This window comes from Malurus melanocephalus, unplaced genomic scaffold, assembly GCF_030028575.1.
Source record: "Malurus melanocephalus ecotype Western Australia unplaced genomic scaffold, MMel_1.1 scaffold_240, whole genome shotgun sequence".
Classification (NCBI taxonomy): Eukaryota; Metazoa; Chordata; class Aves; order Passeriformes; family Maluridae; genus Malurus; species Malurus melanocephalus.
This window is the reverse complement of record NW_026623472.1, coordinates 16,115-42,617: the sequence shown is the minus strand read 5'-3', so window position 1 is coordinate 42,617 and position 26,503 is coordinate 16,115. Positions and strand designations below refer to the sequence as shown.

The 26,503-nt window shown below is 43.2% G+C and overlaps 1 protein-coding gene across 2 annotated transcripts in view; it reads left to right on the top strand.

Moving 5' to 3' along the window:
- The window catches only part of TLL2 (tolloid like 2), an 80,650-nt gene that overhangs the window by 47,856 nt on the left and 6,291 nt on the right, over positions 1-26,503 (top strand). Inside the window, exons 4-17 of one of the 2 annotated variants that reach the window (XM_057375162.1) lie at positions 115-285; positions 1,083-1,200; positions 1,605-1,783; positions 2,087-2,192; positions 4,865-4,989; positions 8,813-8,928; positions 10,797-10,899; positions 13,677-13,793; positions 17,145-17,290; positions 18,229-18,424; positions 21,557-21,682; positions 23,400-23,560; positions 24,912-25,092; positions 26,160-26,285. In XM_057375162.1, the coding sequence (XP_057231145.1) occupies positions 115-285; positions 1,083-1,200; positions 1,605-1,783; positions 2,087-2,192; positions 4,865-4,989; positions 8,813-8,928; positions 10,797-10,899; positions 13,677-13,793; positions 17,145-17,290; positions 18,229-18,424; positions 21,557-21,682; positions 23,400-23,560; positions 24,912-25,092; positions 26,160-26,285 (1,971 nt within the window). Of the gene's footprint in view, positions 1-114; positions 286-1,082; positions 1,201-1,604; positions 1,784-2,086; positions 2,206-4,864; positions 4,990-8,812; positions 8,929-10,796; positions 10,900-13,676; positions 13,794-17,144; positions 17,291-18,228; positions 18,425-21,556; positions 21,683-23,399; positions 23,561-24,911; positions 25,093-26,159; positions 26,286-26,503 lie in introns of those variants that run through there. The other variant, XM_057375163.1, reaches the window with a different exon arrangement.

Genomic DNA, 26,503 nt, shown 5'->3' with positions numbered 1-26,503 from the left:
TGGTTTAACACCTTGCTTTTTCTTTTTATCCTTTTCTGAAGCTTCAGGGTATTACCTGAGGGCTGCACGTGGMATTAGAGAGGATTTAAACAGTGTTGCCACTCTGTCTTGCAGACGTCAGGCAGAACACAACGCTTGCAAGGAGCCCGGAGAGGAAGGAATATACGGATGAATCTGGGACGGATACACACTCCTCCCCCAGAGTGCGCAGGGCAACCACGTCCAGGGCTGAGAGGATCTGGCCAGGGGGGGTCATCCCCTATGTGATTGGAGGAAATTTCACTGGTCAGTAGTGAAAACACTGCTTTCTGRTTGCTATGGGGTTTGTGTCTCGAATTGTGCAGGAAATCTCTGGAGMAGGGTTCTCCCACAAATGACTCAGGTCTTTGGAATCTGTCTTCTGACATAGGGTGGGCCTGTTGTAGTACAAGGAGTCGAGCACCATGGAAGTCTGAAGCCGAGATGTGCAGTGAGATGGTTCTTCTCTTGGAGTTCAAAAAATAATTGAGTGACTGAGTCACTTTTCTTTAAGGGATAGCACCTGTGAGCTGAGCTCACCCTCTGTGTTTCCAGAAGAGAATCCACTCTGCTGTTGGAAGAGCAGGAGCAGAAGTACTCTGAAWTCCTGACAATAGCTTTGTCTTGGTTTTGAGGAGCATTTGTAGCACTCATGAGATTCCTGGCTTTTGAAAGATATATGTGGTCATTACTTCTTGTCATGAGAGCAAATTTGGCATATCACCGAGTTGCTAGTGTTCCAATTAGAACACCTGCCAGCTCTGCCAGAATGGCCTGTACCTAAACAAGTGACACATCTTACATGCGCAAATATCGATGTACTTAATCTRTAAAGTTTGCTATCTGTTTAATTAGAGCAGTTAATTCATCAAGCACAAGGTGGGAAAAGATGATACAGGAAGTTAATGCTATAGTTGGAAGTGGGCCTCAGAGTGCTAGAGGTGTTCACTGGCATAAGATTGGTTGTTTGAAATGTCAGCTGTTCCCATATCCAGATGAAGTTTGTTAGAGATTTTCCTGAAAGCCAGGCCTTCACTGTTTGCTCTTCTTGATTTCTTTTCCAGGAACCCAAAGAGCTATCTTCAAGCAAGCAATGAGGCACTGGGAGAAGCACACTTGTGTGACCTTTGTGGAGAGAACTGATGAAGAGAGCTTCATTGTGTTCACGTACAGAACRTGTGGGTGAGTGATGCACACATTCCCTGCAGCTGTCTATTGCAGACAGYCCTTTCAGTGACACATGGCTTTGTAAGTGTAGCCCAGAACAGGCCAATGGCTACATTGGAGAATCTGGCACAGAGATGCCACTGGTCACTTCCAGTGAGGATTGCTAGGATAGTTTAGCATTTGCTCAGAAGGTGCTAAGCCTTTCTGGATTCTGTTTTCCTGCAGTAACTCTTAAGTGTTTATGTGCATGTTTATAGATACGTCCTTTTTTCTTTGTTTTCTTTATACATGCATGTAAGTACATATAGTATGTGCAACTGCTGGCTTGTCCTGAACTCTGCCAGATGCCATTCTGTTCCTCTGTTTGAGTTCCCCAAGTCACTGATGTGCTGCCTGGGTTTGTGGGTTTTCTTTTCCAGGTGTTGCTCCTACGTGGGCCGCCGAGGAGGGGGCCCTCAGGCTATATCCATTGGAAAGAACTGTGACAAGTTTGGTATTGTGGCTCATGAGCTGGGTCATGTGGTGGGTTTCTGGCATGAGCATACACGGCCTGACAGGGACCAGCATGTCACCATCATCAGAGAGAACATACAGCAAGGTAAAATCACACTTCAGGTTATTCCACCTGGCTTTTGGCTGGGTAGAAATCTTTCTTACACTTGTGGAAAATGCTGGTGGTCTGTGAATTGGGATGGAGAGATGGAGATGAAGAAATATTGCTAATCCTTGTCTAGAATAAGAGTCAAAATACTATATTAGTAGACATTTTGGATGACCAGTAAGAATTGTTGGAACATAGGAGCATATTCATTTCATTCTAGGCTCYCAGAGGTAGAAGGGTTCTTCTTTTTTTAATTTTCTCTTAAGAGTGATTAGTTTCTTCTCCTTTTTGTCATCACAGGTCAGGAGTACAACTTTTTAAAGATGGAAGCTGGGGAAGTGAACTCACTTGGAGAGACCTATGACTTCGACAGCATCATGCACTATGCTAGGAACACATTCTCCAGGTGATGATTCAAGGTTACATGTCCTTAGGACTATTTCTGGTCGTTGTGGTTGACTCTGTGGRATACACAGAGCCTAGAAGGAGATCTCTGATCTATTGCTGCATTGCACATCTTGAAAAATATTTGAAGGAGCAAGGTGGATATAGTATGGTAGACTGCTGTTTTCCCCTTTGCACTATATTTACTTAGTACTAATATTGATAATCTCAGAGAGTTTCCAAAGCCTTGCTAACATTCATTTCAGCCTTTCCAGGCAGCACACAAATACCTGTGTGTGTACCTGCCCACCCACAAGGCAGGTGTAACTAAAACCAGCTTTGGATCTCTTGGTTCTACAGCTTATGCTCTGGAGTCACRATACTGCCTTCAGAGTCTCTAAAGGCTGTGCCAAGGGAGAGTTTAGGTCATATTCTTTAATTATTTGGGTATTTTTTTACCATTTTTGTGTGGCCTTTCAGTAATGGCYTCTGCAGGTGTGTGGTTCTGTGTGGCTGGATTTTTTCATGGAGCAGTTGTCAGTCCTGCCCCAACTAACTGCCAGTTTCTGCTGTTTGTCCTTGACTCCCACCCCATCCCATCCCTCCAGATGGAGCTCATTGTCTGATGACACTGCTTTACTGSATAGAGAGGTGAAGCATAGTTATGTTCTGGATTTGGAATGACAGTGACTGGATGACCAGCTTCATTTTAATGCATTATTACAAGTTTTCTTCCATAAATCCTACTACTGCTATTTCCCAAGAGCTTTCTGTCACTACATGTTATGAGTAAGGGGTTGGAAGGCATGGTGGAAATACTCACACTCTTGGCAAAATTTTGTTGCAAAAACTAAAAGTGTCCTTGGGTCTTTTTAAAAAAAWTTTCTTTCTCCCCAGTTGTATTGAAGGGCCAAGCCTGTTGTTTTGTGCTTTTGTTTCGACAACTTTACACCAAGCAGTGGAAAATTATCAAATATGCTGAAACGCTACTTTGTTGTGGCAGGAGGAGATGGTGGCTGGGCAAGGGTGTTTTGCAGCCTTTGGAGATTTCTTTACATCGGATATCCAAAGCAAACAATTTTTCTTCCCTTGAGGCATCTGCTGGATCCTTCCAGCATTCGCTAAACTCAAAATGKTTAGAATTGTCTTGCACAAAAGCAGGATTAAGTTATTACTGCCATTTATGTTGTRGATGCCTTTGTGCCTGTGTCTCTTGAAAATCAGGGTCCTTCACAGCGCTGCTGGGCCAAATGGGATAAAAACGGCAAGAGTCCTTCTAAACTTAAATAGGTGCTTGATAGGATTTTTAAGTCTGTTTCCTTTAAGCCCTTTGTCTCTGTGACCCACCCTTACCCAGTTGCAGTCTTTGTGCAGTAATTGAACTGAGCACTAAGTGCTGATTGTGCTCTCACCATAAATAAGCYGTGCTGGGAATAGGCTTTTACTTTGCCAAGACCTGCATTGACATCTGCTCCCCTAAGGGAGCGATGCATTGACCAGCCACAGAGATGCTGGGTATATGCAGGTATCCTTCCCACCTCACTGAGGGTGGTTAGTGCTGTCCAAACTGTTTGCAACCCAAACTGACAAAAGCCCAGAGCCCATGAAGATGCAAGTTCCAGCAAGGTTCATTAACATCAGTGGCTAGGAAAGGGAGAGAGTTCCTGTGTGGCCCTACAAGAAAAGGSCTGCAGTGGGTGTATTAATACATTAGCAAACACCAGAAAGCCACCATAAGATAGTGTGAGCACCCAACCAGTGGAGATGGGATGTGTGAGTGAGCCTGGAAGGACACAGAATCATGTCTGTGACTCACTCTCTTGTAGATTCTTACCTGGCACTTAGCACAACCTTGGTTTTAACTTCTGTCAGTATGGACGATAGTAAATCAGATGGTGCTTGCCATGGTAAAATGCCGCTGGAAGGTTCCTCTTGCCTGGCTGCAAGAGTTGGATGTTGCCAACCTGGAGTTCAGGTTTCTGATTCCCTTTCTCGCTCCCTGCAGTCTTAATGCTCCCTTGGGGTTTGTCTTGCGTGCAAGCTCTTGCTTGGATGCATGGACTGCCTTTTGATAGAAGTGAGGCCTGAGCTTAAATCCTTCACTGGACGGAGATCAGAAGTGCAGTAAAGAGCTCCTGAGTGTGAAACACATGGAAGAAATAATAGCAAGTAAAACGAAATAAGTGACAAGTGGAGTTACTAGCTTGGAAACTCATAGAGAACAAAGGTAGAGCACRTGATCTTTTCCTCTTGTCTGTGGCAGCCCCAGTCACTGCCAGCCCAACCCCATCTGCTACTGAGAAAACTCCCCTTCCCTCTGCTTCTTTGGCTTAAATGCCCAATCTGTGCTCCTCTTGAGCCAGATGTGCTATGAACCTTCTGCAAGAATATTTCATTGCTTTTTCTGATTTACAGTGAGGAATGTGCTGCCTCAAACAGAGGCAGCAGCAATTCTGAGATATTCAAGAGGAATTTTCTGGCTYGGCGGACTTGCCTGTACATTTGGAAGCTGTCTGCTATAGTGAGAAGACTGTCCTGAGATGTGCAGTTATTACAAGCTGCMTCACTCTTAGTTGTTAGCAAAGGATATATGGTCAGGGGGACGGGCTGTGGGAGGCTTGCCAGCTCGACTTTCTGTTCATTGTGTCACTTTCCCTACTTCACTGCTCTGTGTCTCTCTGCTCTGCTCTTTAGAGGGGTTTTCCTGGACACCATCCTTCCCCGTCGTGATGATAATGGGGTCCGGCCAACTATTGGTCAGCGTGTTCGCCTGAGCCAGGGAGACATCGCTCAGGCAAGGAAGTTGTACAAATGCCCAGGTAAATATGGCTTGTGGAGATGGATCCTGCTTTATCATAGACATGTGGTTTGTGTGGAAAGCACTGGAGTTCAAGAGCACCTTGATGATCCCTTTGAGAAAAGAGACTTGGAAAACACAGACTCTCAATGGAGCTGTGGAGGAGGGAAGTGAACTCACCTAAAATGTGTCTCCTGTTAGTACTTTGCTGGTATTCTTGTTTGCTTTAGGGCTTCAGATTGGTGCAGTGTAGGCTCGTAGAAATTTGTAGAAAATTAAAYCAATGTACAAGACCACAGATAGAAAGGGGACTAGGAGTTAGCAAAATGGTGGAAAGATATCTGGTAAACTGAGGCCATGGCAAGTGACAGATASCTGGTGTGCAAATCCACTGTTTTTCTGTATCCAGCTACAGGTCAGAAAGTATGAGTCCATAAGGGTCTAGAATGAATTCTGAGGGCTTCAGGGTCTGTATGTTTGAGGATCACTGCTTTTAGCGTATAATGTGTGGTGTAACTTTGAGGTCTGTTACTTCTAATTAACCTTTTTTTTTTCTTTTTACCTCATCATTACATTTTTCTTTTTACACTCATCATTGTCTCTAAATTGATTTGGGTGAACAAAATGTTGCTCTTGGAAAATTATCTCATGGATTAGTTTAGGGGTTAATTTGTTTTGCACCATGTTCTTTGATTGAGTCAGACTTAATCCAGTGAGGCTTTTCATTCCCATAGCTGGAAGAATCAATTACAGAWTTAGATTTCTCAAGGCAAGCTGAAAAGCCACTTTGGCCTGAGGTGGTAACTAAAAGCTACAAAGCAACTTCCTTTAAAATGAAGACTCTTTTGAGTCTCAAGTTCTCCATTTGCAAAGTAGAACTTTTCCTACTTCTTTTTTTCCCACAAAGCTTTAGCGGAGRTTATTGCAGTTCAGAAAATATTTGGCAGCAAAATAATTAGAGGTCTAAGCCTACTGAACTTTTTTTTTTTTTTTCAAATATCTGTTGTTCTGCTTTGGTTTTCTTTTTTTCTTTGCATCAWGATTTGTATGCATCTAAGGAGAAGAGGTGCAATATATTTAATACATCTTCATCTGCCATTTGAATCTGTAGCTTGAAAAGTTTTGTTCCTCTGCAAAATACGAAGCAAAGGTGTTCAAAACCAAAGGACTTTGACTGGGTGTTCAGTCAGGGTCTGAGCAAGACTTTAGGACGAAGACACTTTGTTCAGCAGTCAAGCTGAGGATTTTTTGGGTAAAGTGCAGCAACAAATTCAGAAGTTGAATGGTAGATGGCTTCTGTTTCAGAGAGTCTCCATCTGAGAATGCCCAATAATATCTCCAAACAAATAGAGCTGATACGGTAGAGGATGAGTTACAAGTATGCCCTGGAATGAGCCAGAACAACTGCTGTGTCTATTGTAAGGAACGGGGCTCTCCAGTTCATTAGGCTGGAGCTCATGTGGCTGCTACAGTAGGCTTGCTTAGCTTGTCCATTCTAAAATCCTGCTGTTTTAAATTGCTCTTAATTCCCCAAAGTTTATACCTGCTGGGTTAAATTTAATGCCAAGCCAGGTGAAACCAAATGAAATTTGCTGAAGGAATTTCTGGAAGGCAAGATGCAGTCTGCTACATAGTAGTTAATGCTGGATTTGCTGTGGCTGCACAGTTCAGGATTTGATGACTACAGTCACTACAGAAGGTTTAAAACAGCTCAACCTGCTATCCTGTGCTGAGGAAAGAGGCCAGTGTAGCTGTGCTAATTGTGCAGGAATGGTTACACTGTAAATTGAGAACGGTCCTGCATTATGTCATCTCCTCCACTTCTCTRGGCATTTTCAAAAAGATGCAGTGTGCCAGTAACCAGCTGATGAGCTGTAAGTGCCTGTCACTCAACTGCTTCATTTACAGATGGGTTCTGAAGCATTCCTTGCTTTGTTTTTCACCTCTATTACTTTCTACCTGCTCAGTTGCTTGGATCACAGCAGCACCAAACAGTTGCTTCACTGGACCTGTTGGCGTTTTTGCTGCTAAGTGGTTGTATTTTTGGGGTGCTTTGCAAGAGACTGTGCTGTACCCACAAAGATGCATTGCTCACTCCCCCTGCACTGTGAGCAATCACTTTCCTCCTTGCTGGAAGGTCAGCCTGTCCCAGAGTGTCCTCTGCAAGGGTTGGAGAGTTAGAYAGGTCTCCTTTCAATGGAGGAAATGCAATATAAGCAGATGCAATAATACCTGCTCCGTAATTACACAGTCTTGCCAGTAGCTGTGTAATTACGCTCTGCGAGAATTAAGTCTGGGCCGTTGGAAACCCTCACGGTGGTTCAGCTGAGGGCAATAATCTCATGTCACTATGGTCATGTTGTGTGTGTTTCCCATGATTTAGAGCTCCCTTTATAATTTCATGCTTGTTTAAATAGATTTCTGAGCAGAGAAAAACAACATTTATTTATCTTGGTGAGTTATGGATTGGAATCCCTCTTTATGAAAAAAGCAATTATTAAAAACCCCCTTTCTGTGTCCTCACATTTGCTCATCTAGTCTTATCTGTCAAGCTGTGGATCAAACTTCCTTAGGGAAATTAAGAAATTCTGGTCTAGGTGACTCCTTCACCCTTGCTTGAACATATTAAACTTTTTCAATGGAACCAGTCTCTTTTCACCTCCAACCAACCCACTCATCTAAATGTAATAGTGGCTGCAAAATTAGCCTCTGATAACATCAAACAGAGGAACAACCCTTGGCATTTCCATGAGAAAGGGAAGATCTTGTCGGATATTTCAAAGCACTGCTGCTCAATCAGGGATTTTTGGGGGCTGCCTTACTGTCTCTGAGGAAACCAAATTGCAGATCCAGGGCTTTAAAATATCAGTTGGTTATAAAATTGGAAAAAGCAACTGGGAAGCAGGCAAGYCAAGGTCCCTGCTCCGTGCAATTGGTATTTGGATGTGTCTAGTGGGCACGCTCAAGGAAATGGGAGCTTTGATATTTGTGGTCCTCCCGCCCAGCCGGTCAGCTGCTCTGCTGATGTGGATGGTCACTCCTTCTTCCAGCTCAGTCATCCTGGCTCAGAGAGCAGRACTACAGTAGTCACAGCTTTTCCAGATGTTGGAAGCTGCAGTTCCCTAAAGGAGCATAGGCATGTGCATATTCCTTGCTTCCCAAAAGTCACTCTGGGATCTACATTTCACCAACTTCAGCAGGCCACAAAACAGGAAGCTGGAGAGCCACGGGCTGCTGTGTTTGTATKTTGTCCCGTGCAGTGTGGTGGCCAGGAAGGTACTGGGCAGCCAAAGCTTGAGGGCAGTGGGGCTTGCCCTGCCTTTGTTAGGATGTTTCAAACCCAAAAAAGACACTTTACGATGGTAACTAAGGAGAACTTCATTGAGCAGCTTGTATTGAAGGGAAAACAGATTTGCTGGCAGCAGTTGTGGGGTTGTGAGGTGGGGTGGGGTTAATACTTCGATTTGGGAATGAGATACTCCTCAGCTGAAGCTGGCATGTGGAAGGAAGATGAAGGGAGAAAGGTGCCTCTTTAGAAGCTGTTTCCTCTGTGTCCTTGTGCTGATTGTCTTCTTTCCCAGAAATTCTGACAAATTTCACATCACGCCTTTGGCAAGGTATCAGGTGGTCTATGATCTTTGGCCAGTACTGTGAATGAGCCCTGTTGGAGTACCAGCCATCACCTGCACAGAGCAGCCATGAGCAGACAGTTTGGTCGACCCTGATGCCTTTCTGTGTCACTCCTTTTTGATAGCCTTTCAGTGTCACTCCTTTTTGATAGCCTTTCAGAGTCACTCCTTTTTGATAGCCTTTCAGAATCACTCCTTTTTTCCCCTCTCCTGCAGCTTGTGGAGAGACCTTGCAAGACTCAACAGGTAATTTCTCAGCCCCTGGCTTTCCAAATGGCTACCCCTCCTATTCCCACTGTGTCTGGAGGATCTCGGTGACCCCAGGGGAGAAGGTAGGTGCCACAGCAGCACRAGGTGTACTCTTGCACTTCCCTCATGTGAAGTTTTCCCTGTGATAACAGTGTTAGTAYCTGCCAGAAGATTTCTRCATGCCTGAAGTGCAGGAATGGATYCTGGAAAGGCTCCTGGGCAYCACTCRGGAGAGAGATGGAGTCAGGAATACACGATACTGAGGAGAGAAGTGGTGATGCTGGAGCAGAGGCCTTCACATATCTGGGCTGTGTGTTGATCTCTGATCCTCCCTCTCAGTTTGAGACTAAACCCTTCATGGACATTTCCTGCCACCTGTTAGCTTTGGCAAGCTCACATTCCAAAGCCAGTCAGATGAGTTAGATAAAATGTGCCACAATCTGGGGTCCTGAAGGGAGCTGAGGAGCCRTGAGTGACATTCATGGCCTGCCCCTGTCATGCAGGAATAATGTCCCTGTCAGGGAACTCCCCCTTCCCTCCCTGAAACGCCAAGCCCYGCTGCCCATCAATCACCCACCCTGTCTGCTTTCCTCCCAGCTCCTTTTGTTTTATTGATCCTCCTGTAGAAATGAAATCTTTCCTTAATCCAGTAACAYCAGCCCTTCAGGCTTTTCATGCCGTACCAGGCTGCAGGAATGCACAGCCCAGCTCGGGAGCTCCTTGGCAGAGTGACTTTGCTGAGAATCACCCTCAAGACATGCTTAAGACTCAGACAAAGAAGCACAGAGCTCGTTCGTTTTGCAACAGCTGCCTGGCTCCAGGACCTGGTTCTGTCACCTGCAAGCCCAGTCCCATGCCATGCTGAGCTCCTGCCATCAGATGCAGGGAGAGCATYGCTGGGGAAAGAGGGCCGAGAGCTGTGCAGGTTTGAAAACCGTGATGCTGAGTTTTGTGGTGCCAATCTTACTCTAAACTCTCCCTTTGCTTCTCAGCCTCCTCAGAGTTGTGAAGGACCCAGCATCTAAATGCTGAACCGCTAATGTTAAAAAAGGAAATAATGAATTGATTTCAGATTAAACACTTCAATTAACCTGTTTAATCCAATGCARTGATTGGTACAAATTGTAGCACTGAAGTGTTAGCTGAGAACAGATATTGGGCTTACAGCATTCATCTGCATAGTAACAGATGAATATCCTTTTGCTGCCCCAAGTCAGAATACTGCAAAAATTTGAAAAAAATGAGTGACATCATTACAGACTGCACACCGAACCAGGACTTTGGGGGAGAACATTTCTGTGGCTATGTTCAGATTATGGATGTAAATTAATATATGGGCCAAATCTTGCAAGAAAAAAATGAGTACACCCCAACGGTGACCTCTGTAGGTGACCTCCCAGACCAARGGCTGTGATCCGTCTTACAGAGGAAGGAGACCAAAATAATAACGTTTCATTGCCAAGCTCTGTTTGGTAAAGCCACTGAATACAATTGCATCATGGTGATGGTGGGAGTCTGATGGTCAGAATTGGGAACCTAATTAGCAAAATTAGATATTTCTTASAAGTATCATTTATTTGCAGGTATGGACCCCAGACGTGTGTGGTTTGTGACAATGTCTTTCTCTATTACTCAAAACCAGATATTTGGGTTTTAATTTTAAAAATCCAAACTGGTCTTTTTTTAAAGTAACATATTAGTAACTGGGGAGTATTGAATTTGAGTCAGAGTTCATATTAAAGGGCTGTCTGCTGTCACATAGTGTCATGATTCCATTAAAATACCTTGAGAAGCCTTCCTTTTTTGACAAGAGGTGGTGTAGAAATCCCACCAACTGTCTTTGCCTTCATACTCACTTGGGCAGCATTGTTGCAAAAATTAAACAATCTGTAGGGTCTTCTCTTTAAAGTAACTCCCTACCCAAAGAGACATGTGGACTCTCTCCTTTCAGATTATGTTAAATTTCACATCAATGGACCTATTTAAAAGTCGCCTTTGCTGGTATGATTATGTGGAGGTGCGTGATGGCTACTGGAGGAAGGCTCCGTTATTGGGTGAGTAACCATTTAATTTTAATTGCATTTGTGTATTCTTCTTGAGGCTTTGGAGAGTGGGTGGGGAAAACAAACAGAAACAAACTTTGCTTTGCTTGGAAGGAGCCTAGGTGCAGCCAGTGCACTGGCCATCCGTTAGTGTCTCCATCCAGAGATGTCGGTGTGCTGTATTCAYTCCAAATGATCCATGATCCAAGCCCTTTGGTCGCAAAGGCTTTATTCCTTCCTTTTTCAGCCTGAGAAATGAGGCAGGGAGGGAAGTGAGCCAGGGCCCTGGCTGGGACTTAAAATGTGTGGTCTCTGGAGTTTTATTATTGCTCTTTCCTAAGTCCAGGGTAGAACTGTCAGGCAGTCAGAATGAAGCAGCTGCACAGCTCCTGACCCAGACTCCTGCTGTTATTTCTCATGTGTTTGTGTTTACAAATAGAGAGTAACTCTGTACTTTAAACCTCTGTAGTCCTAGCAGGGAACTTGCTAGACCATGCCTACCATGTCAAATTGTGCAAGGGCTCCATTCTGCTCTTGCTTCCAGAGATCTGTAGGAAGTACAGCTCCTCTGTATCCTCCCTGTTTCTCTGCCTCCTGCTATCATAACTGCAAGTCTTCTGTCACCCTGAGTGGTTCAGGAATCCCACCTGCTTTGCCACTGCCTTTGATCCTGACCTTAGCCCCTAAGCTCGGTGTCCCAAAAATGTAAAATGTGGCACTGCAAACAGCCCCTTCTGCCTGAAAGGCAAGAAGTGATCAGGGTGTGCAGCATCCCCAGCGGTGTTAGACGGGTTGCACCCCATGCTGCAGCACAGGACTGGGCTTCTCAGCATTGGGTCAGAGCGTTTAGGGAGGTTTGGGTGCTCTCCTTGTCCCCACTGGACATCCCAGCCCTGATACCAGGTGAAGTGCTGAGGCTGAAGCCGTGCTGCTTCCCAGGTTCCAGTGGGCCTACCTCTCASCACAGCTGGCAGCCAGTTTTACTGTTTCCTGCCTATTTTGGGGTTGGCAGCATTTRTTGCTATTCTCTGCTGCACATGCATCAGGTAACACTGCTCCAGCAGCTGCAACTTAGCTCCTCATTTTTTTTCTTCTGCTGAGTAATTTAAAGGTACTTCAGAAGCCAAGCACCTCCCTGTCCCCCTAATGCAGGTGGACTTGGGAGTGTTTCCATCTGGAAGGAGAAGCTACATGAGTGGCCATGGCTCCCACATGGGGCTGAGCCCATGAAATTAGGTCGGAAGAGGCAGACAGACGGCAATTCAGCAGGGGGTGGGGAGGGGGATTAGTGTGAATTGTGAAAGCATGGGCTTCTTGTGGAGAGAAAAAATACATGTGTGCTGCATATTTTCCCAGGGAAGTGTGTGAAAAAACAGCCTTTAAATGGTGTATAACTTTTTATGAATGGGCCCTTTATCACGCTCTGAGGAGCTTGCTCATTCTCTTTCCTCATCTGTGTTTCCTCTTCTTGACACCCTTGTTAAACTCCAAGTCTAAATCCAGGAGGAAGTTGCTCGGTGACCCTAGAGGAAGGAGYTTTGCAGAGCTGATGCTGTTTTTAGCATGGCCTTTGGGAGTGGAGGTGGGAGATGCTATTGATATGCTGCAGGGCTGTCTCACTGCCCCAACAGCAYTGGGCAGGTTGGGGGCACAACAACAGCTGAGTAAAGCTTGGTCCAAGATAATATTTGGATGAGTGACTCTGCAAGAGAAAAACATTTGTAGTGAAATTGCCATTTCCAGCCAGTTAATGGGAAATAAGATGTTGTCTTAAAGGTAAGGCATTAACCAGGTTTTTATCCACTTAAAGTTGTTCAACAATGCCTTTGCATGGYGTTGGAAGGCCAGGATCCTTGTCACCACTGTCCTGCCTGAATTCAACCTGAAGAACTGCTTTCTGCCTCTGTCAAATTCCAACTGGGATTCAGCTGGACAGGGTGCCATGACCAAGTTGAATTCYGTGTATAGCCCAGCTGAAGTGAAAAACCTCTTTTGCTCTCTGSAAGCTCCTGACCCAAGTGCAAGTCCCTGACTGTYRGTKCATACTTGGTGCTGCTCTGTTTCTRTGASGAGCTTCTGGCYTCAATAGGTARAAGAGCACCAAATTAGGRTTGTTGAGGYTGTTTGGGCTGCAGATGCCATCTGCAGCTGTTCCATTTCAGGATTCATCCTTACTGGCAGAATTCGGGAGTTTACCWGTGCTGGTGCATGCCAGAGAGCTCAAAGCTGGGGGAATCATGGAGCAAAATGGCTCCTGGTCTCTTTCTCTTGAAAGAAATTAAATGACAGCAGAAGYTTAACTGGGATTTGTTGAGCAGAGAATGAGATAAGGTTTTTTCTTCTCATCAGCATGGCCATGTCCTGCACTTGGTTTGKCTTGCACTATTTGCTCCTGGGTGCAAGGTGCTGAGGGAGTTGTCAGGGCTTAGCAGGTGTGAAGGACATTTCTCTAATGCCACATCTCTAGAAGGACAGAGGATACTCCCCACCATGGCTGCTCATTTGCCCAATTATGTGATCAGAACAAGAGCCCTTTTGAATTTATCAGGGCAATAAAAGCTTCCTCAGTAAGTACTGGATTTTGCTTCCAGCTGAAGAGAGCATTAATTCACTTAATAATTAAAAGAAATATTAATTGATGCACAAATTATGGGAGTAAAAGGGTGTTTCACACAAGCACACTCATTTAACAAAAGACTCATTGCTTCCCAGAGTCACAGGTGCCTGCTATGCTGTGCTGTCCCTCAGGATATCATAGATATCTTTATTGTCTCTTTCCTGCCTTCTAGGTAGATTTTGTGGTGACAAGATTCCTGAACCAGTAATCTCCACGGACAGCAGGCTGTGGATYGAGTTCCGGAGCAGCAGTAACATCCTGGGCAAAGGCTTCTTTGTGGTCTATGAAGGTACAGCCCTTAGTGAGAAGTCTGTCACCTTGKACAGAGCAGACAGAACAGGATGCAGGGGTTTTATGGGATCAACAGGACTTCTGCTGCACTGTGTGGTTACATRCAGCCATGCTCTTGTTTTTATAGGAATTGGCAGATTTTGTGGCTTGTTTCAGTAGACAAGGCATGTSATAGATCATCACATTTTGGGGGGCACAACAAGACAGCAACACAAAGCAATAACTTCTATGCTTAGGCCAGGTTCTGTTTGCTCTAATCAGACCCTGCAAACAGCAGTGTGCAGAGCAAGAGTTTCTTTCATTTTAATAGACAAAGTTCTGTTTGGGATTGTACATTTTATATCACTTAATACAGATTGTCTTGGCTTGGTTTTGTTTATTCGGTTGGTTTTTTTCTCAAATGCAAAGATTGTTCTTTTGTTTCTTCCTTGTGTGTTTTACTTACAGAAGATTGGAAATTACCATGTCAGATCTTCTACAGGTCAGGTACTTTAGAATCTTGCAGGGCACTGATAAGATGAAACCTCTTCAGATGAGAAGCAATACTATCACAGTCACTAAAAAGCAGTAACTTCCATTCTGTATATGCTTACTTTTTTTTGCAATAATGATCCTAAAATGTGTTAAAGGCCTTCATTGTTTTCTGGGCAGCAGTAATTTTTTTTTAGAAATACCAGTGTTGTCAACAGTATTGATGTTGACTGTGTTGGTACTGACATTGCATCATCTTCCTTCTTCAGCCACAGGAACAAGCATAATTCTGGAAGCCCAGTGCCCAAGAGTCCCATAAACTCATGAGTAATGATACTAACAGAGGGAAGTGAAGCAAACATGGGACTATTGGGGAAGTGCAAATAAAGCATATGAGGATTTCACAGYAGTTTGGGGCTAACAAATCTGTTTCACAGGAGAAATATCTGGTTTCTGCAGGAATTGTTGCCCCAGAGACAGAGGTAGCTTGCCTGATGTTTGGTTTGGTTTTMTTTAACATCTCTCCTGAAAAGCAGCTGTTGCCTGGACCATGTGGTTTGTAACACTCCTGTTATTTTTGGAATTGGAAGTGATCAAAATAGTGCGTATGGCATCATCCTTCACATTGCTAAATGGTACTGGAAGAAAAAAAAATGCATAGGCTGCATTCCAAGGTCACTTTGCAAAGTTACTTTCTCTTCCCTTGACAATTTCCCATATTTCCTGTTGATTAATAAATGATCCCTAAAGGTTTGRTAAATATGAGCAATAGTTTCGTCATTTAACTTTTGAATAGAGCAAGTGAACRTAGAGTGTGCATCTAGTGGTTGAACAAACTCCAAATTTGTTTTTCCTGCCTCTTTAAGACTGGCTTTTTATGTAACCCTTTCCTTCAAAAACTTCCCATTGGAAGGCTATGAAATCCATGGCTGTGCCTGAGAGCAAGCACAGAGTATGACTGGTGTAAACCAGACAGCGATGACCTACTGCACAGTTCCTTTCTTATCTCAGCCTCCTCTTGTCAGAACAGCAGGTAGTATCTACATTTCTCGCCATAATTTATTTGCTGAAATAGGAGATTTTCCAGAAAAAAAAATCTTCTTTAACCCTTATTTCCCTCTAAAGCAAGCTCTGATAATGGCTTCTTTCTTTTGTCCTTTTTCAAGTGGCTTGCTCAGGTAGTTTTTATTTCCAGGAGGGATTGCTTATAAGTGTTTAATTTTTTTATCCATGTTTGTCCAAAACCTTTCTCTTTTGCCATTAGTTCCTCTTTTTCTTTTGAATCCCCCCTCACATTTAGCACTGCTTCTCTGTCTTCTGCTGTAGTGACAGTGCATGTGAATGCTCATTCTTCTGAACTTTCCTGGAAACTGTGGGTGGGCACTGGTTTTTGGATTTGGATTCCTCCAAGTCTTGGCCCTAAAGTTTTCAGAAGATGGGAGGAAAGAGGCAGAAGCATGTAGCCACATGATGGTAGAATTACTCAATAATAAATGACAGTTAATGTAGTGAACATGTCYTCTCAGTTCAGTCATTCTGTTCCCTTTCTTTCATGAGATTGAAGATGGAAAGATGTTGGTGGTTTTGCCCTATAGCACTGCTGAGAGCCCCGAATTTGCCATCATTATTGTCTTCTCAGGCTCTACCAGCAGATGTTCTTTTCATTTTGCAGTAARGCTCTTCCAAGTATAGTTGATGCTCAGCTGCAGGTCAGTGTGAACTTCTGCAATGAATAGAGAAAATATTTGTTAGCGGTCTGTTACATGTCTCTAAAAAGAAAAAAAAAGTCAGTTCTCTGCTCTTGTAGTCCTCTTTCTGTTAGGTGGGGAAAACAGTTCTTTAACAGGTCCTTCAGAGGTTTTCTCAGGCACCACTTGTAGCTCTGAATATATGAACTCCGATTGCAACCTAAATTGTGCTCTGCCGCTGAATTTTTGGATGTAACTTTTTGGTGGTGCTTTAGCACTGATTCTGTAAGAAAGAGGTTAACAGTGTACTAATGAAACAGTGCTTTTAACTCGGATACAGGAGCAGCTTACAATGCAAAACCAGTGTTACCCAATGCAAGCAATTTGCAGGATGCTACAGAGAGACCATACCTGAATTGCTAAAGCAATACCTTGTGGGGAGAAGCCAAGGGCAAGGATGGTTGAYATCTGTCAGGTGTCATTGCAGTACCATCTCTCTTGTACTTTCTGCCAGCACTTTTTGTTTCCTTGACTTTAAGCACAGCCAAAACATTAATGTGTTTCGTAGATATGTGTGTCATGCATTATGGGGTAACACAGATTTTAGGCTGTGATCATATTTCATTCCTTACATAGTTCTGCAGACAGTTTTGCTGAACTGCTGTTGTCTTCAAGATCTTTACTAGTTTTGTATTAGACTGGATTTTTATTCAATCTTCTATTTTAGAATGTAAACTTACTCTTAATTGGCGCTGAAACTTAGTTTTTCTGGCACAGCAGTCAGCCTGATGGTCTGGTGGYGAACAGCTCAACTCGTGCTTGTCAATATTGCCATCGTGTGGCTGGATTAGATTTGCAACTTTTTTCCCCCCATCCCAACTCTTCTTGGTTCTTAGTGCTGGTAGCAGGTTTCAAGCAGATGTGAAGGTGAGCTGGACTATGAATAAGATAAATTTATAACAATTCTCTGTCCCAGTGAGCGCACCGTCTGAGGACATTAKCACAGAAGACAGGAGACACTGTTATTAAGACAAAATGTTAGATTTGTAAAAACTTTCTTGAYTTGTGAGTTGCCTTTGCATAGCAAGTGATACTGACAAAAATTTGACGAGAAAGGTTTCTGTGTGGAGCAGGTTTTACCTACACAGAAACCTGCAWTCTCATGGTTTTGCTGTTTCTTTTYTATGAAGCTATTTGCGGTGGAGAAATACACAAAGATGCYGGCCAGATCCAATCTCCCAATTACCCAGATGATTACAGACCTTCCAAAGAGTGCATCTGGAAAATCACCGTTTCTGAGGGTTTTCACATAGGAATCACATTCCAAGCCTTTGAGGTGAGATATGTCATTGTATATTATTTTAAAGATACTATTTTGCCTCTGTAGACCCTTTAAAATGAAGAAGGAAGTGGTATAAACAACAACAATAACAACAGTAACAACAAYAATAATGTTTTCACTATTTCAAAGTATTATTTATCCTTACCAGGCATTTGCTCAGAGATTTTGAAGCCAAGTTTAAAATATGCTGAGTTTTCAAAAACYGTTACTCTAGACAAAAAGGGTAAGAAGGGACTCAAAAGGGTTGATAGTATTAAATAGGGACTCGTGAGCACTTGAATTTTCACTCTGGTCAAGTGGAAGTAAATGGTCACAGTCCAGGCAAAAAAACACTTGTTGGTGTCACTGGGACTTGTCAGATTGCCAGATGTGACTCCCCAAAGAAACATAGTGTTCCCAGATGGTAGACAGGCTTTGAAGAGCTCACAAAAATTTTTCTTCTGCTATTTATAGGATGTCTTACACTCTTAGCTACATTCCAGTGATCTGTCTCTGATTACTGGTGTTAAGGAGTGGACAGGACCTCGGCTGGTGCATAAATCCCATCTATCCCACTAGTTCCTGTGGCTTGTGTACCCTAACCATGCTTGTCCTGTAAAGGGCTGACACTGCTACCTGCTCACAGCTGTTCCTTGAACCTYTTTGTTTGTAGCTGTTCCACTCTGTTTCTTACAGATTCTCATGCAAAAGCATTTTTTAGATAGCCAGGGAGCAGCTTTCACCACAGGGATAGCCATGAAGTAGTGTCAGAACTGAGATGTGCCTGGGCTTCTTGTGTGCAATTTKAACTGCAGGAGAGCCCAGCGGCAGCCACAGCAAGTACTCAGCTRTAGCCAGTTGTTTGGGGAGCTGGTCTGTGGCCAGACTGTGTCACTAGGCTGGCTGGAAGAATTCTCACTGTGAGGTACAGGCACACACTTTTCCCATTGCAGATTGAATGGCACGACGCGTGCTCTTACGACTACCTGGAGATCCGAGATGGCCTCACTGAGCAGAGCCCGCTGATCGGCCACTTCTGTGGCTACGAGAAGCCAGAAGACATCAAATCCAGTTCAAACAAAGTGTGGATGAAGTTTGCATCTGATGCGACCATCAATAAAGCAGGCTTTGCAGCAAATTTCTTTAAAGGTATGTAATGTAGTACCTGTCACAGTGAAAGCTGGGATAATTCATCCCTTAAGCTACTGCCATCCACAAATGACCAATTGTCATTCTATCATTCATTGAGCTTAAGAGCTGTTAGATTTGTTTGTATTCCAAAAGAAACCTCTGGAGAGATGGTAAATGTGAATGCAAGTAGAGTCCCAGAAAAAAAAAAAAAGTCCTTTAGGAGGCAAATGTGTTCCTAAACCGAGATTCTCTTCAGTAAGTGTGAGTAAGATAAAGATTCTTTAATTTTTTTCTAAGAGCTGGACCCTAGGCATGGTCCTGGCRACTGGTGACTTGATAGAGGCAAGAGTCAGATACCGAGCTGCTTGGGAAAATACCTGTGGAGCTGCTGGGGGGCAGACAGTCATTTTGTTTTAGCTTCAGTGACAATTGTGCAGAAATAATAGTCGCAATGCCAATATTTGGATTGCATAAGTCTTTTATTTATTTCTACCTTAACTTTTGTCTCGTGTTAAGTATGTCATGGTCCATTTAGATTTCTCAAATTTTCGGGAAAATGTATGCTGTGAATTAAACCTTATTTCATGAACTTAAGACTTCAAACAAACAAGCAAACATGTCAGGGCTTAATCCCCTTTGCTCAGGCTAGTCTATCCCATGAATTCACTTGTTCATTATTCAAACTATAAAATTTCTTAATTTATAATCCATAATTCTTAAACCATGCACTCATGCACAAAAAAAAAAAAAAAAAGTTAAATAATTCACAGATTATATTGGCCTGTAAATTTGAGAGGTCTTAATGGACTGTGACAAAGGATGATTGCAAGATCACTGGCTAATACTGTGATGTTTAATTTTGGTCCCTGGGCAACTCTCACAGTAMCTAGACTTCCTTGTTTAAATTTCTCAGGTTCCATAAAGGCAYSRAGAATACTTCTTCCTAAAGACATTGTGGCTCCTTTCAGGAGTGAATAGTGCAGGCTGACTGCAGCAGWCATGTCTTTCAGAGATTAGCACTASATRGAGGCACATCAAGTCATTATCTAAAATCTGAGGTTCACCKACAAGTGTGCAGGGGAAGAAAGTTATACACCTGAACCTGGGGTGCTTTCTTTGTGGTACAGATAGTCAGAAGTAAATTTGTTTCTTTTTTTTTGTTAATGTAAAAATGGGTAAACATGTACACTGCTACAATTAGAGACACAGGTATTTTCTGCAGAATTTTTGCTGRCAGACTGGATCTTTCAGTGTCTGCTCAGATTTCTCATGTTTGAACAAGAAGCCATGTAGCTTGTGGATGGCTGGGGTGTTTTTACATTCATGCCAGTAAATTCAGCTGATGAGCAAAGTGTTTTTGCTTAGACCAAGTATCACAGTTGTCATAGCGGCACAATTCCTAGCCAGTTTGCACTGTGGGCAGAGCTGATGTGTGTGTGCAAAAGCTGGGTAGACACACTTGCAGGCTACATGGGGAGTTTCAAGCTGGGATCTTATCTGCAGCCTCTCCCTCCATATCCAGCAGGATTATGACTACCAGACACTCGATGAACAAAGGGAACAAATTAGATGGCTCTGCAGGCACTCTTCAGACTGCCAGCCATAGCTGATTGAGCAATGGATAAGCTTTGCCTTAATGAATTATGAAAGGAATAATGCTTCAATTAAATGTCTTACAGCACTGAAWGAAAATAACTTAGCCTAAAAAAATCAGAGTTAAGGAGGGAATTGAATTCTGTGTTTTTTGAGAGAGAACATGCAGTGGTAAGGTCTAGTTTTTCAGAGAAAATAAACCTGCAATCAGCTTRGAGAGGGTAAGGTACTGGGCACACTCAAGATGCAATGCCAGGAAGATACGGAGAGTAACTGCCTCATGTCCACCCAGTCAGGTATACCTCATGGGATATCTCCAGGATTATTCTTGTTAGTTATCTTCATTTTGATTAGAAATTGTTTATATCATTGAAGCCTATTTTGTGTATGGTTGAAGCGTTAGTTCACCTAGCTGGAGTAGGGGGGAAGAATGAGAAGTAGCAGTAGGATCATGTACTGACTGCCTGTGCTCCCCCTCCATCCTGCCTTTGCACACCTTAGCTTTGCTGAAGGGGCTGAGTGTAACTTGCAGGGGTTCAAGGCATGGGGAGAGGAGCTTGAAGTGAATTTGGGCAAGGAAAGGGCAGCAGAAGGGTGTTTTCTGTAAACACATTGGTTTTCAGTTTTTGTTTTCCAGTACCTAAACCAGCACTCAAATATTTCTATTAATTGGCAATAAATAAAGGTAAATTCCCCAAAATTGAGTCTGTTTGGCCCAGAACAATAATTGATGGGTATTTTGTCTGTGGCCCAGAACAATAATTGATGGGTATTTTGTCTGTCTCAATCCAGAACTTTCTTGCTCTTATTCTTTCTGTTTTCTTCCTCATTCCACAGGAGTGGGGGGCCAGGGAGTGAGCCAACAGCCAAGTTGGGAGTTTGGCTGCCGGCTGAGGCCAACCCAACGCAGCCATGTAAATAAAACCATCTATTAAGGRATGTATGTGGAATCAGGGGTCAGGGTGAGAAGCCAGTGGGTATCTTTATATTAAAATGTCAGTTCAGGTTGTTTAGATGTGATTGAAGATGGCTTCAAGGTGTAGGATAGCAAGATTTAATGTGCCTATGAAAAGGCAGAATACTTGTGTGTTGTCCCAGCTCCTTTGCTGCACCCTATTCCATGGGGTATGACCTCCCTCAGCTCCATTTCCGTGTGTTCCATAATGGGCTGGTTCCTGGTAGCTCAAGTTACCCAAGAGTGTGAGGAATTTAAAACAAACAAAACAAAACAAACAAACAAAAAACCCTCCCAAAAAAAAAAACAAGGGAAAGAAAAAGAGAAAAAAAGGCATATGAGAAGAAAAGGCAAGCAAGTCTTTACAAGAGACTGTTTTCCTGTTCATGTCTAGAAAAAGCACAGCTGGCTAGTAGCAGTAATGGTAGTCCTTTATGGTTCTGGTGTTAGGAGTGTTTAGCACTGGTGAGCTTTGCTGCAGTGCCCATGCTCCACATGAGCAGTCAGTGYCCTGTTCCTTCTGTCCAGAAGGGTTGCATGAGGAATATCAGGGCATTTGGGTGGTCAGGAAAGTGTGACTTGCTCTGGTTTCCTCCTGACAGAGATGGATGAATGTTCTCTGCCGGACAATGGTGGGTGTGAGCAGCACTGTGAGAACACTCTGGGCAGTTACAAATGCACCTGTGAGCCTGGCTATGAGCTGACAGCTGATAAAAAGAGCTGTGAAGGTAAGTAACCTACAGATCGAGGCATCTGACTGTAGGATAGGTACTACAGCTAATACTGAACTTGAACAGTCTTGGAAGTGATTTTCCCTGCTCCTGCATCCTCTTTATTTCACTTTATTTACACCCAACTTTTTTTTGTGTTAACGTCTTTCACTGAAAAACAAGTTTTGGTTAAAAAAACCTGAAAATACTCTGTTTCTATGCTGCTAAACATCCCTAAAAMCAGTTGTTCTTCATGGCCAGAGACTGCTGTTCAGATCTCCCACAGTGCATAAGGAATGYAGGCATTACAACCTAACCATTGAGTGGCCCAAAAGTATTTTAAATCTAAAGCTGAATTTTATTTGTTTTTCAAAAAGGAGTTTACTTCATATAAGAAATGTTTTGTCTGCATGCAAAACAGACTTTCTCCATAATGAGAAATCCTTCCTCTGTTTTGGAGGGAAAAAAAAAACCCATGTCTGTAATAGAAGGTGTTTGTGTCAGCTTTCTGCACAGTTGATCTCATGCAACAAGTGTTGCTTCTGCCATCGATACAGCTGTTGGTGTGCTGAGAATCCATCCATTGTTCTTGTCTCAAAGCTCTGCCTGTAGGGACAYGTAGGGAGCTCCACATGCTGTCAGTGGTGCTCTCAACATCATCTGGTGTGCCCTGACCTCTGCTTTTGTCAAACTGTTTGGGTAAGAGTGCTGTTGACTTGGTGAGGGCAGAGTCAGGTGCGTGCAAAAGGCTTTTGGAAGCTTTTTCTTTTTTTTTTTTTAAGTAATTCTTRCGATTTTGAACAAGTCAGTTGYTATAGCTTGGCAGGGTTTTTTTTGAACTTCACTCTTAACCYCCTGTTTTAAACTTCATATGTGGGYAAAACAGAAAGGATAGKCTTTGAAACTRTAGCAGTATACATCAGAATAAATTGCTTTTTTTCCTTCAATGTCACTTGCTTGCTATTCTATTTATTTTGAAGCCACTCCCTTGGGTTAGTCCTGTTAATGCAAATTGATGCTGGAAGCAAGACAGAGAAAGCTTTTATCCCTGTGGGTCTTGAAGATGTGGCCGTATCTCATTACTCTTATGAAACAGCAAAAAAAAAAATAGAAAAAAATTGTATTGTTGTAAATAGAATATTGCAGCAAATTGAGGTTGACTCCTTTGAAGTAGCCCTACCCTCCCACAAGGGGATGAAGCTGAGACGTCCTAGATTTTTTAAGGAAATGGGATAATAAAACTAAGTTTTGACTTTGTCTTCAGTTTTCCCTGGAGAAGATGCAGTCCACATATAATAAACCACCGAAGAGTTGACARGGGTGTCTTCCCTAGGATTCCATTATCTTGTAATTATTCCATTACTGATAAACTTGCTATAGTGGGGCTTGTAGCACTGAGTGTAGGTGAATTTACCAGGCTGACCTTTGCAACTGTGTTGTGCCTGTCAAGTCAACTGATTCACAATAAGYCCAAGGACAGAGATTAAAAAGGAAATTAGTCTGACATGGTGGCTGTCAGGGCCATAGCCTCGCTGGGTGTGTTTATCTGGTGATTCACAGTAGGTGAAGTTTCTGTCTTCTTYGCACTTCCCAGCATTTTAAGCCTGTTCTGGAGGCTGGGATTTGAAATGTGCCACCAACCAGGATCTGGTTCATTTGCTAGTTAACACTGTGGCCCAGTCTGTGTGTCTGAACAGAACCAAGTAAAACTTGTGTTCATTTATTGCCTCTCCAGCTGCCTGTGGGGGCTTCATCACCAAGCTCAATGGGACCATTACTAGCCCTGGATGGCCCAAGGAATATCCTACTAACAAAAACTGCGTCTGGCAGGTGGTAGCTCCAGCCCAGTACCGGATCTCTCTGCAGTTCGAAGTGTTTGAGCTGGAAGGCAATGATGTACGTAACCAGTCCCTGCATCTCAGAGGTGGGACTATTGGCTAACTCAGAACTGGATAAATCCTTGGGGTTTRTGAGGAAGAGGAGGCTCTGTCTTACTGGCAGAGCTTCTGGTTGTTTTCCCACTCTCAATATAATTATGCCAATAATTGTGACTGCTCTCCTTGAAGTCTGGATCTGCTTTCTCTACAGAGTGGAAGGATTAAGGTTGTTCTGTTATAAGTGGGTGCAATGGTTTAACCMAATCAAGGCACCACACAACTGCTTGCTCACTTTCCCCCAGTGGAATGRGGGAGAGCATCAGAAGGGTAAAAGTGAGAGAAACTCACTGAGATAAAGGCAGTTTAATAGATAAAGCAAAAGTCASCCATGCAAGCAAAGAAAAATGAGAATTTCATTCACTATTTCCCATGGGCAGGCAGGTGTTCAGCCATCCTCAGGAGAGCAGGGCTCCATCACACATAATGGTTACTTGGGAAGACAAACAGYGTTCACTGAATGTCCCCCCTTGCTGCTTCTTCCTTCTTCTTCCCTCCCACTTTATATAYTGAGTATGATGTCCTGTGGTATGGAATATGCCTTTGGTCAGTTAGGATCAGCTGTCCTTGCTGTGTCCCCTCCCAGCTCCCTGTGYACCCTCAGTCTCCTTGCTGGTGGAGCAGTATGAGAACCAAAAAACCTTTGACTCTGTTCAAGTGCTGCTCAGCAATAACGAAAACATCTTGATATTTTCAAGCCTTTTTTCAGCACGAAACACAACCAGTACCGGTAAAGAAAGTTAAATCTACCCCAGCCAAAACTGGCATAATGGGTTTCTTTTCTCTATTGGTTTTGCATAATTGTAGGTATTTTCCATCCATAATAGGTGACACATCCCCCATCTCGCCAGTGCTGCCTTTGCAGGAAAATAATTGGGAATGAACAATTAAGTAGAGTTCTTCAAGGGTAAATGAAATGACTGGTAAAAGAGTCTGTTCTCTGCTATGCAGGGTGGAGTTTGAACAAAGCATTCAGGTCTCACTTTTTCTACTGTAAATGGGAGCAGTGGCACTTCTTTAATTTATTAGGCTGCTGAAGTCCATTCAACTCTGTCAGGTTCTTGAGTAAGGTGGGAATAATTACTCTAGCTAAATTCAGTGGATCCTTACCTATTCTGAAAAACTCACCCATGCTTTAAGGTCAGGGCAGCAAGCAAAGGGATGAGAAAACTGAGAGGAGTTTTTGGGTAAGTTAGGAGTGTGTTTGCGTACAAGGCTTTTTCTGTTCCTTCTTAGTGAAGCCTCTGTCCCCTTTCTCTGAAATGCTCTGTTTCATGCCCACAGAACTAAGAAATCTCTTCCTCTCTTGACAGGTCTGTAAGTATGACTATGTTGAGGTTCGTAGTGAGCTGGCTTCTGATTCCAAGCTACACGGCAAATTCTGTGGCTCAGAGAAGCCCGAAGTAATCACATCATATGGCAACAACATGAGGCTGGAGTTCAAATCAGACAACACAGTCTCCAAGAAAGGCTTTAAAGTTCACTACTTCTCTGGTATGTGACTGTATCCTTTCATTTGCTTAGCTGTCTCCTCTGACCAAACCTTTTGGTTTTGGTGAACTTTCTTCAACCTCCTGTCAGAGCCTGACATTGTCCATTGTATCTAAAAGCATGGTTGCTCCGTGTGTGTCACCTTTGTCAGCAAGATGCATGAGTTGCATCAATGCCTTCAGTCCTTCCACAGCAGGAAACAATGTGGAACCTAATCCTAGAAGTTATTTTTGTCCCTAGAGTATTAAAGTATATTTCCTCTGAAACTTAGAARATTTAGAAAATTTGCAGTAGTGTTCTATGTAGCAAGCATTCTCATAAAAGCAGTGTGTACTAGWGGAAGTTTCTCATCCTCTGTTGTCTGTCCTTTGTGTTGGTGATGTACCTTGTTGGCAACCAGTTCTGGAGGTTAACTGTGTCATCTGGAAGTAGAAACTTAGTTTGGTTCCATCTTTGCAGCAGAGACCTTGGGGTATTAATGCTTTTGAGGAAAATGATCAGGCAAAATGGCCTTGAAGTAAGACGGGTGCAGAGTAGAATCAGGGCTAAGGGTTTGACTTATTAAATCTAAAAGGAGAAAGGATGATCATCTAGAAATATGTTTGTGAATGAGGAAAAAGGAGTASAGATCCACGGGGCATATTTCAGAGACCAGCTCATACTTTAGATCTTCTTCACCATCTGGCTGCTTGTGCGCAGACAGAGCTATTTGGAAATGGAGGCTCATCAAAGCACATAAGAATTTGAAAATATAAAGTAGATTTTTACCTCGGCTAGTGAATTTGTGTGATGTTTTTTCTGGACTCTATTTTAAAAGAACAAAATGCTGTTCTRGGCTTCTTTTAGACAGGAGTCTTTAACCAATAAACTTACACTATAAAATAAAATGCATTTATGATGCATTTTATGGAATGAAAGGCAGTTGAAGAGAATAGTATCTGGGCTAAAAAATTGGCTGGACTAATCTAGCAGTAGAGTTGGAAGTTTGCACTGCTATCTGCCAGCCTGAGTATGGGGTTCTCAGCCTATGTCACTGTCAGCTCAGTGTTTGTTGCTTTGATCCTGCCCAGACAAGGACGAATGCTCCAAAGACAATGGTGGTTGCCAGCACGAATGTATCAACACCTTTGGGAGCTACACATGCCAGTGCAGGAAYGGCTTCATGCTGCATGAAAACGGCCATGACTGTAAAGAAGGTAAATCCCCCACTCGTGCCCTCGGGAGAGCCAAGGTGCTTCAAACATGATTTGGTTCAGGGCACTTCCTGCCCTGTGTTGGGAGGAAGTCTGTACAACATACCAGGCAAGGGCACTAAAAAAGCCCTATGTAGCTGAAAAACTGCCTAGAAGAAGGACTATTCTCATTCCTCAGTCTTGCTCTCTATATGACCCAGGAGATAGGGTGGGGACAAGAA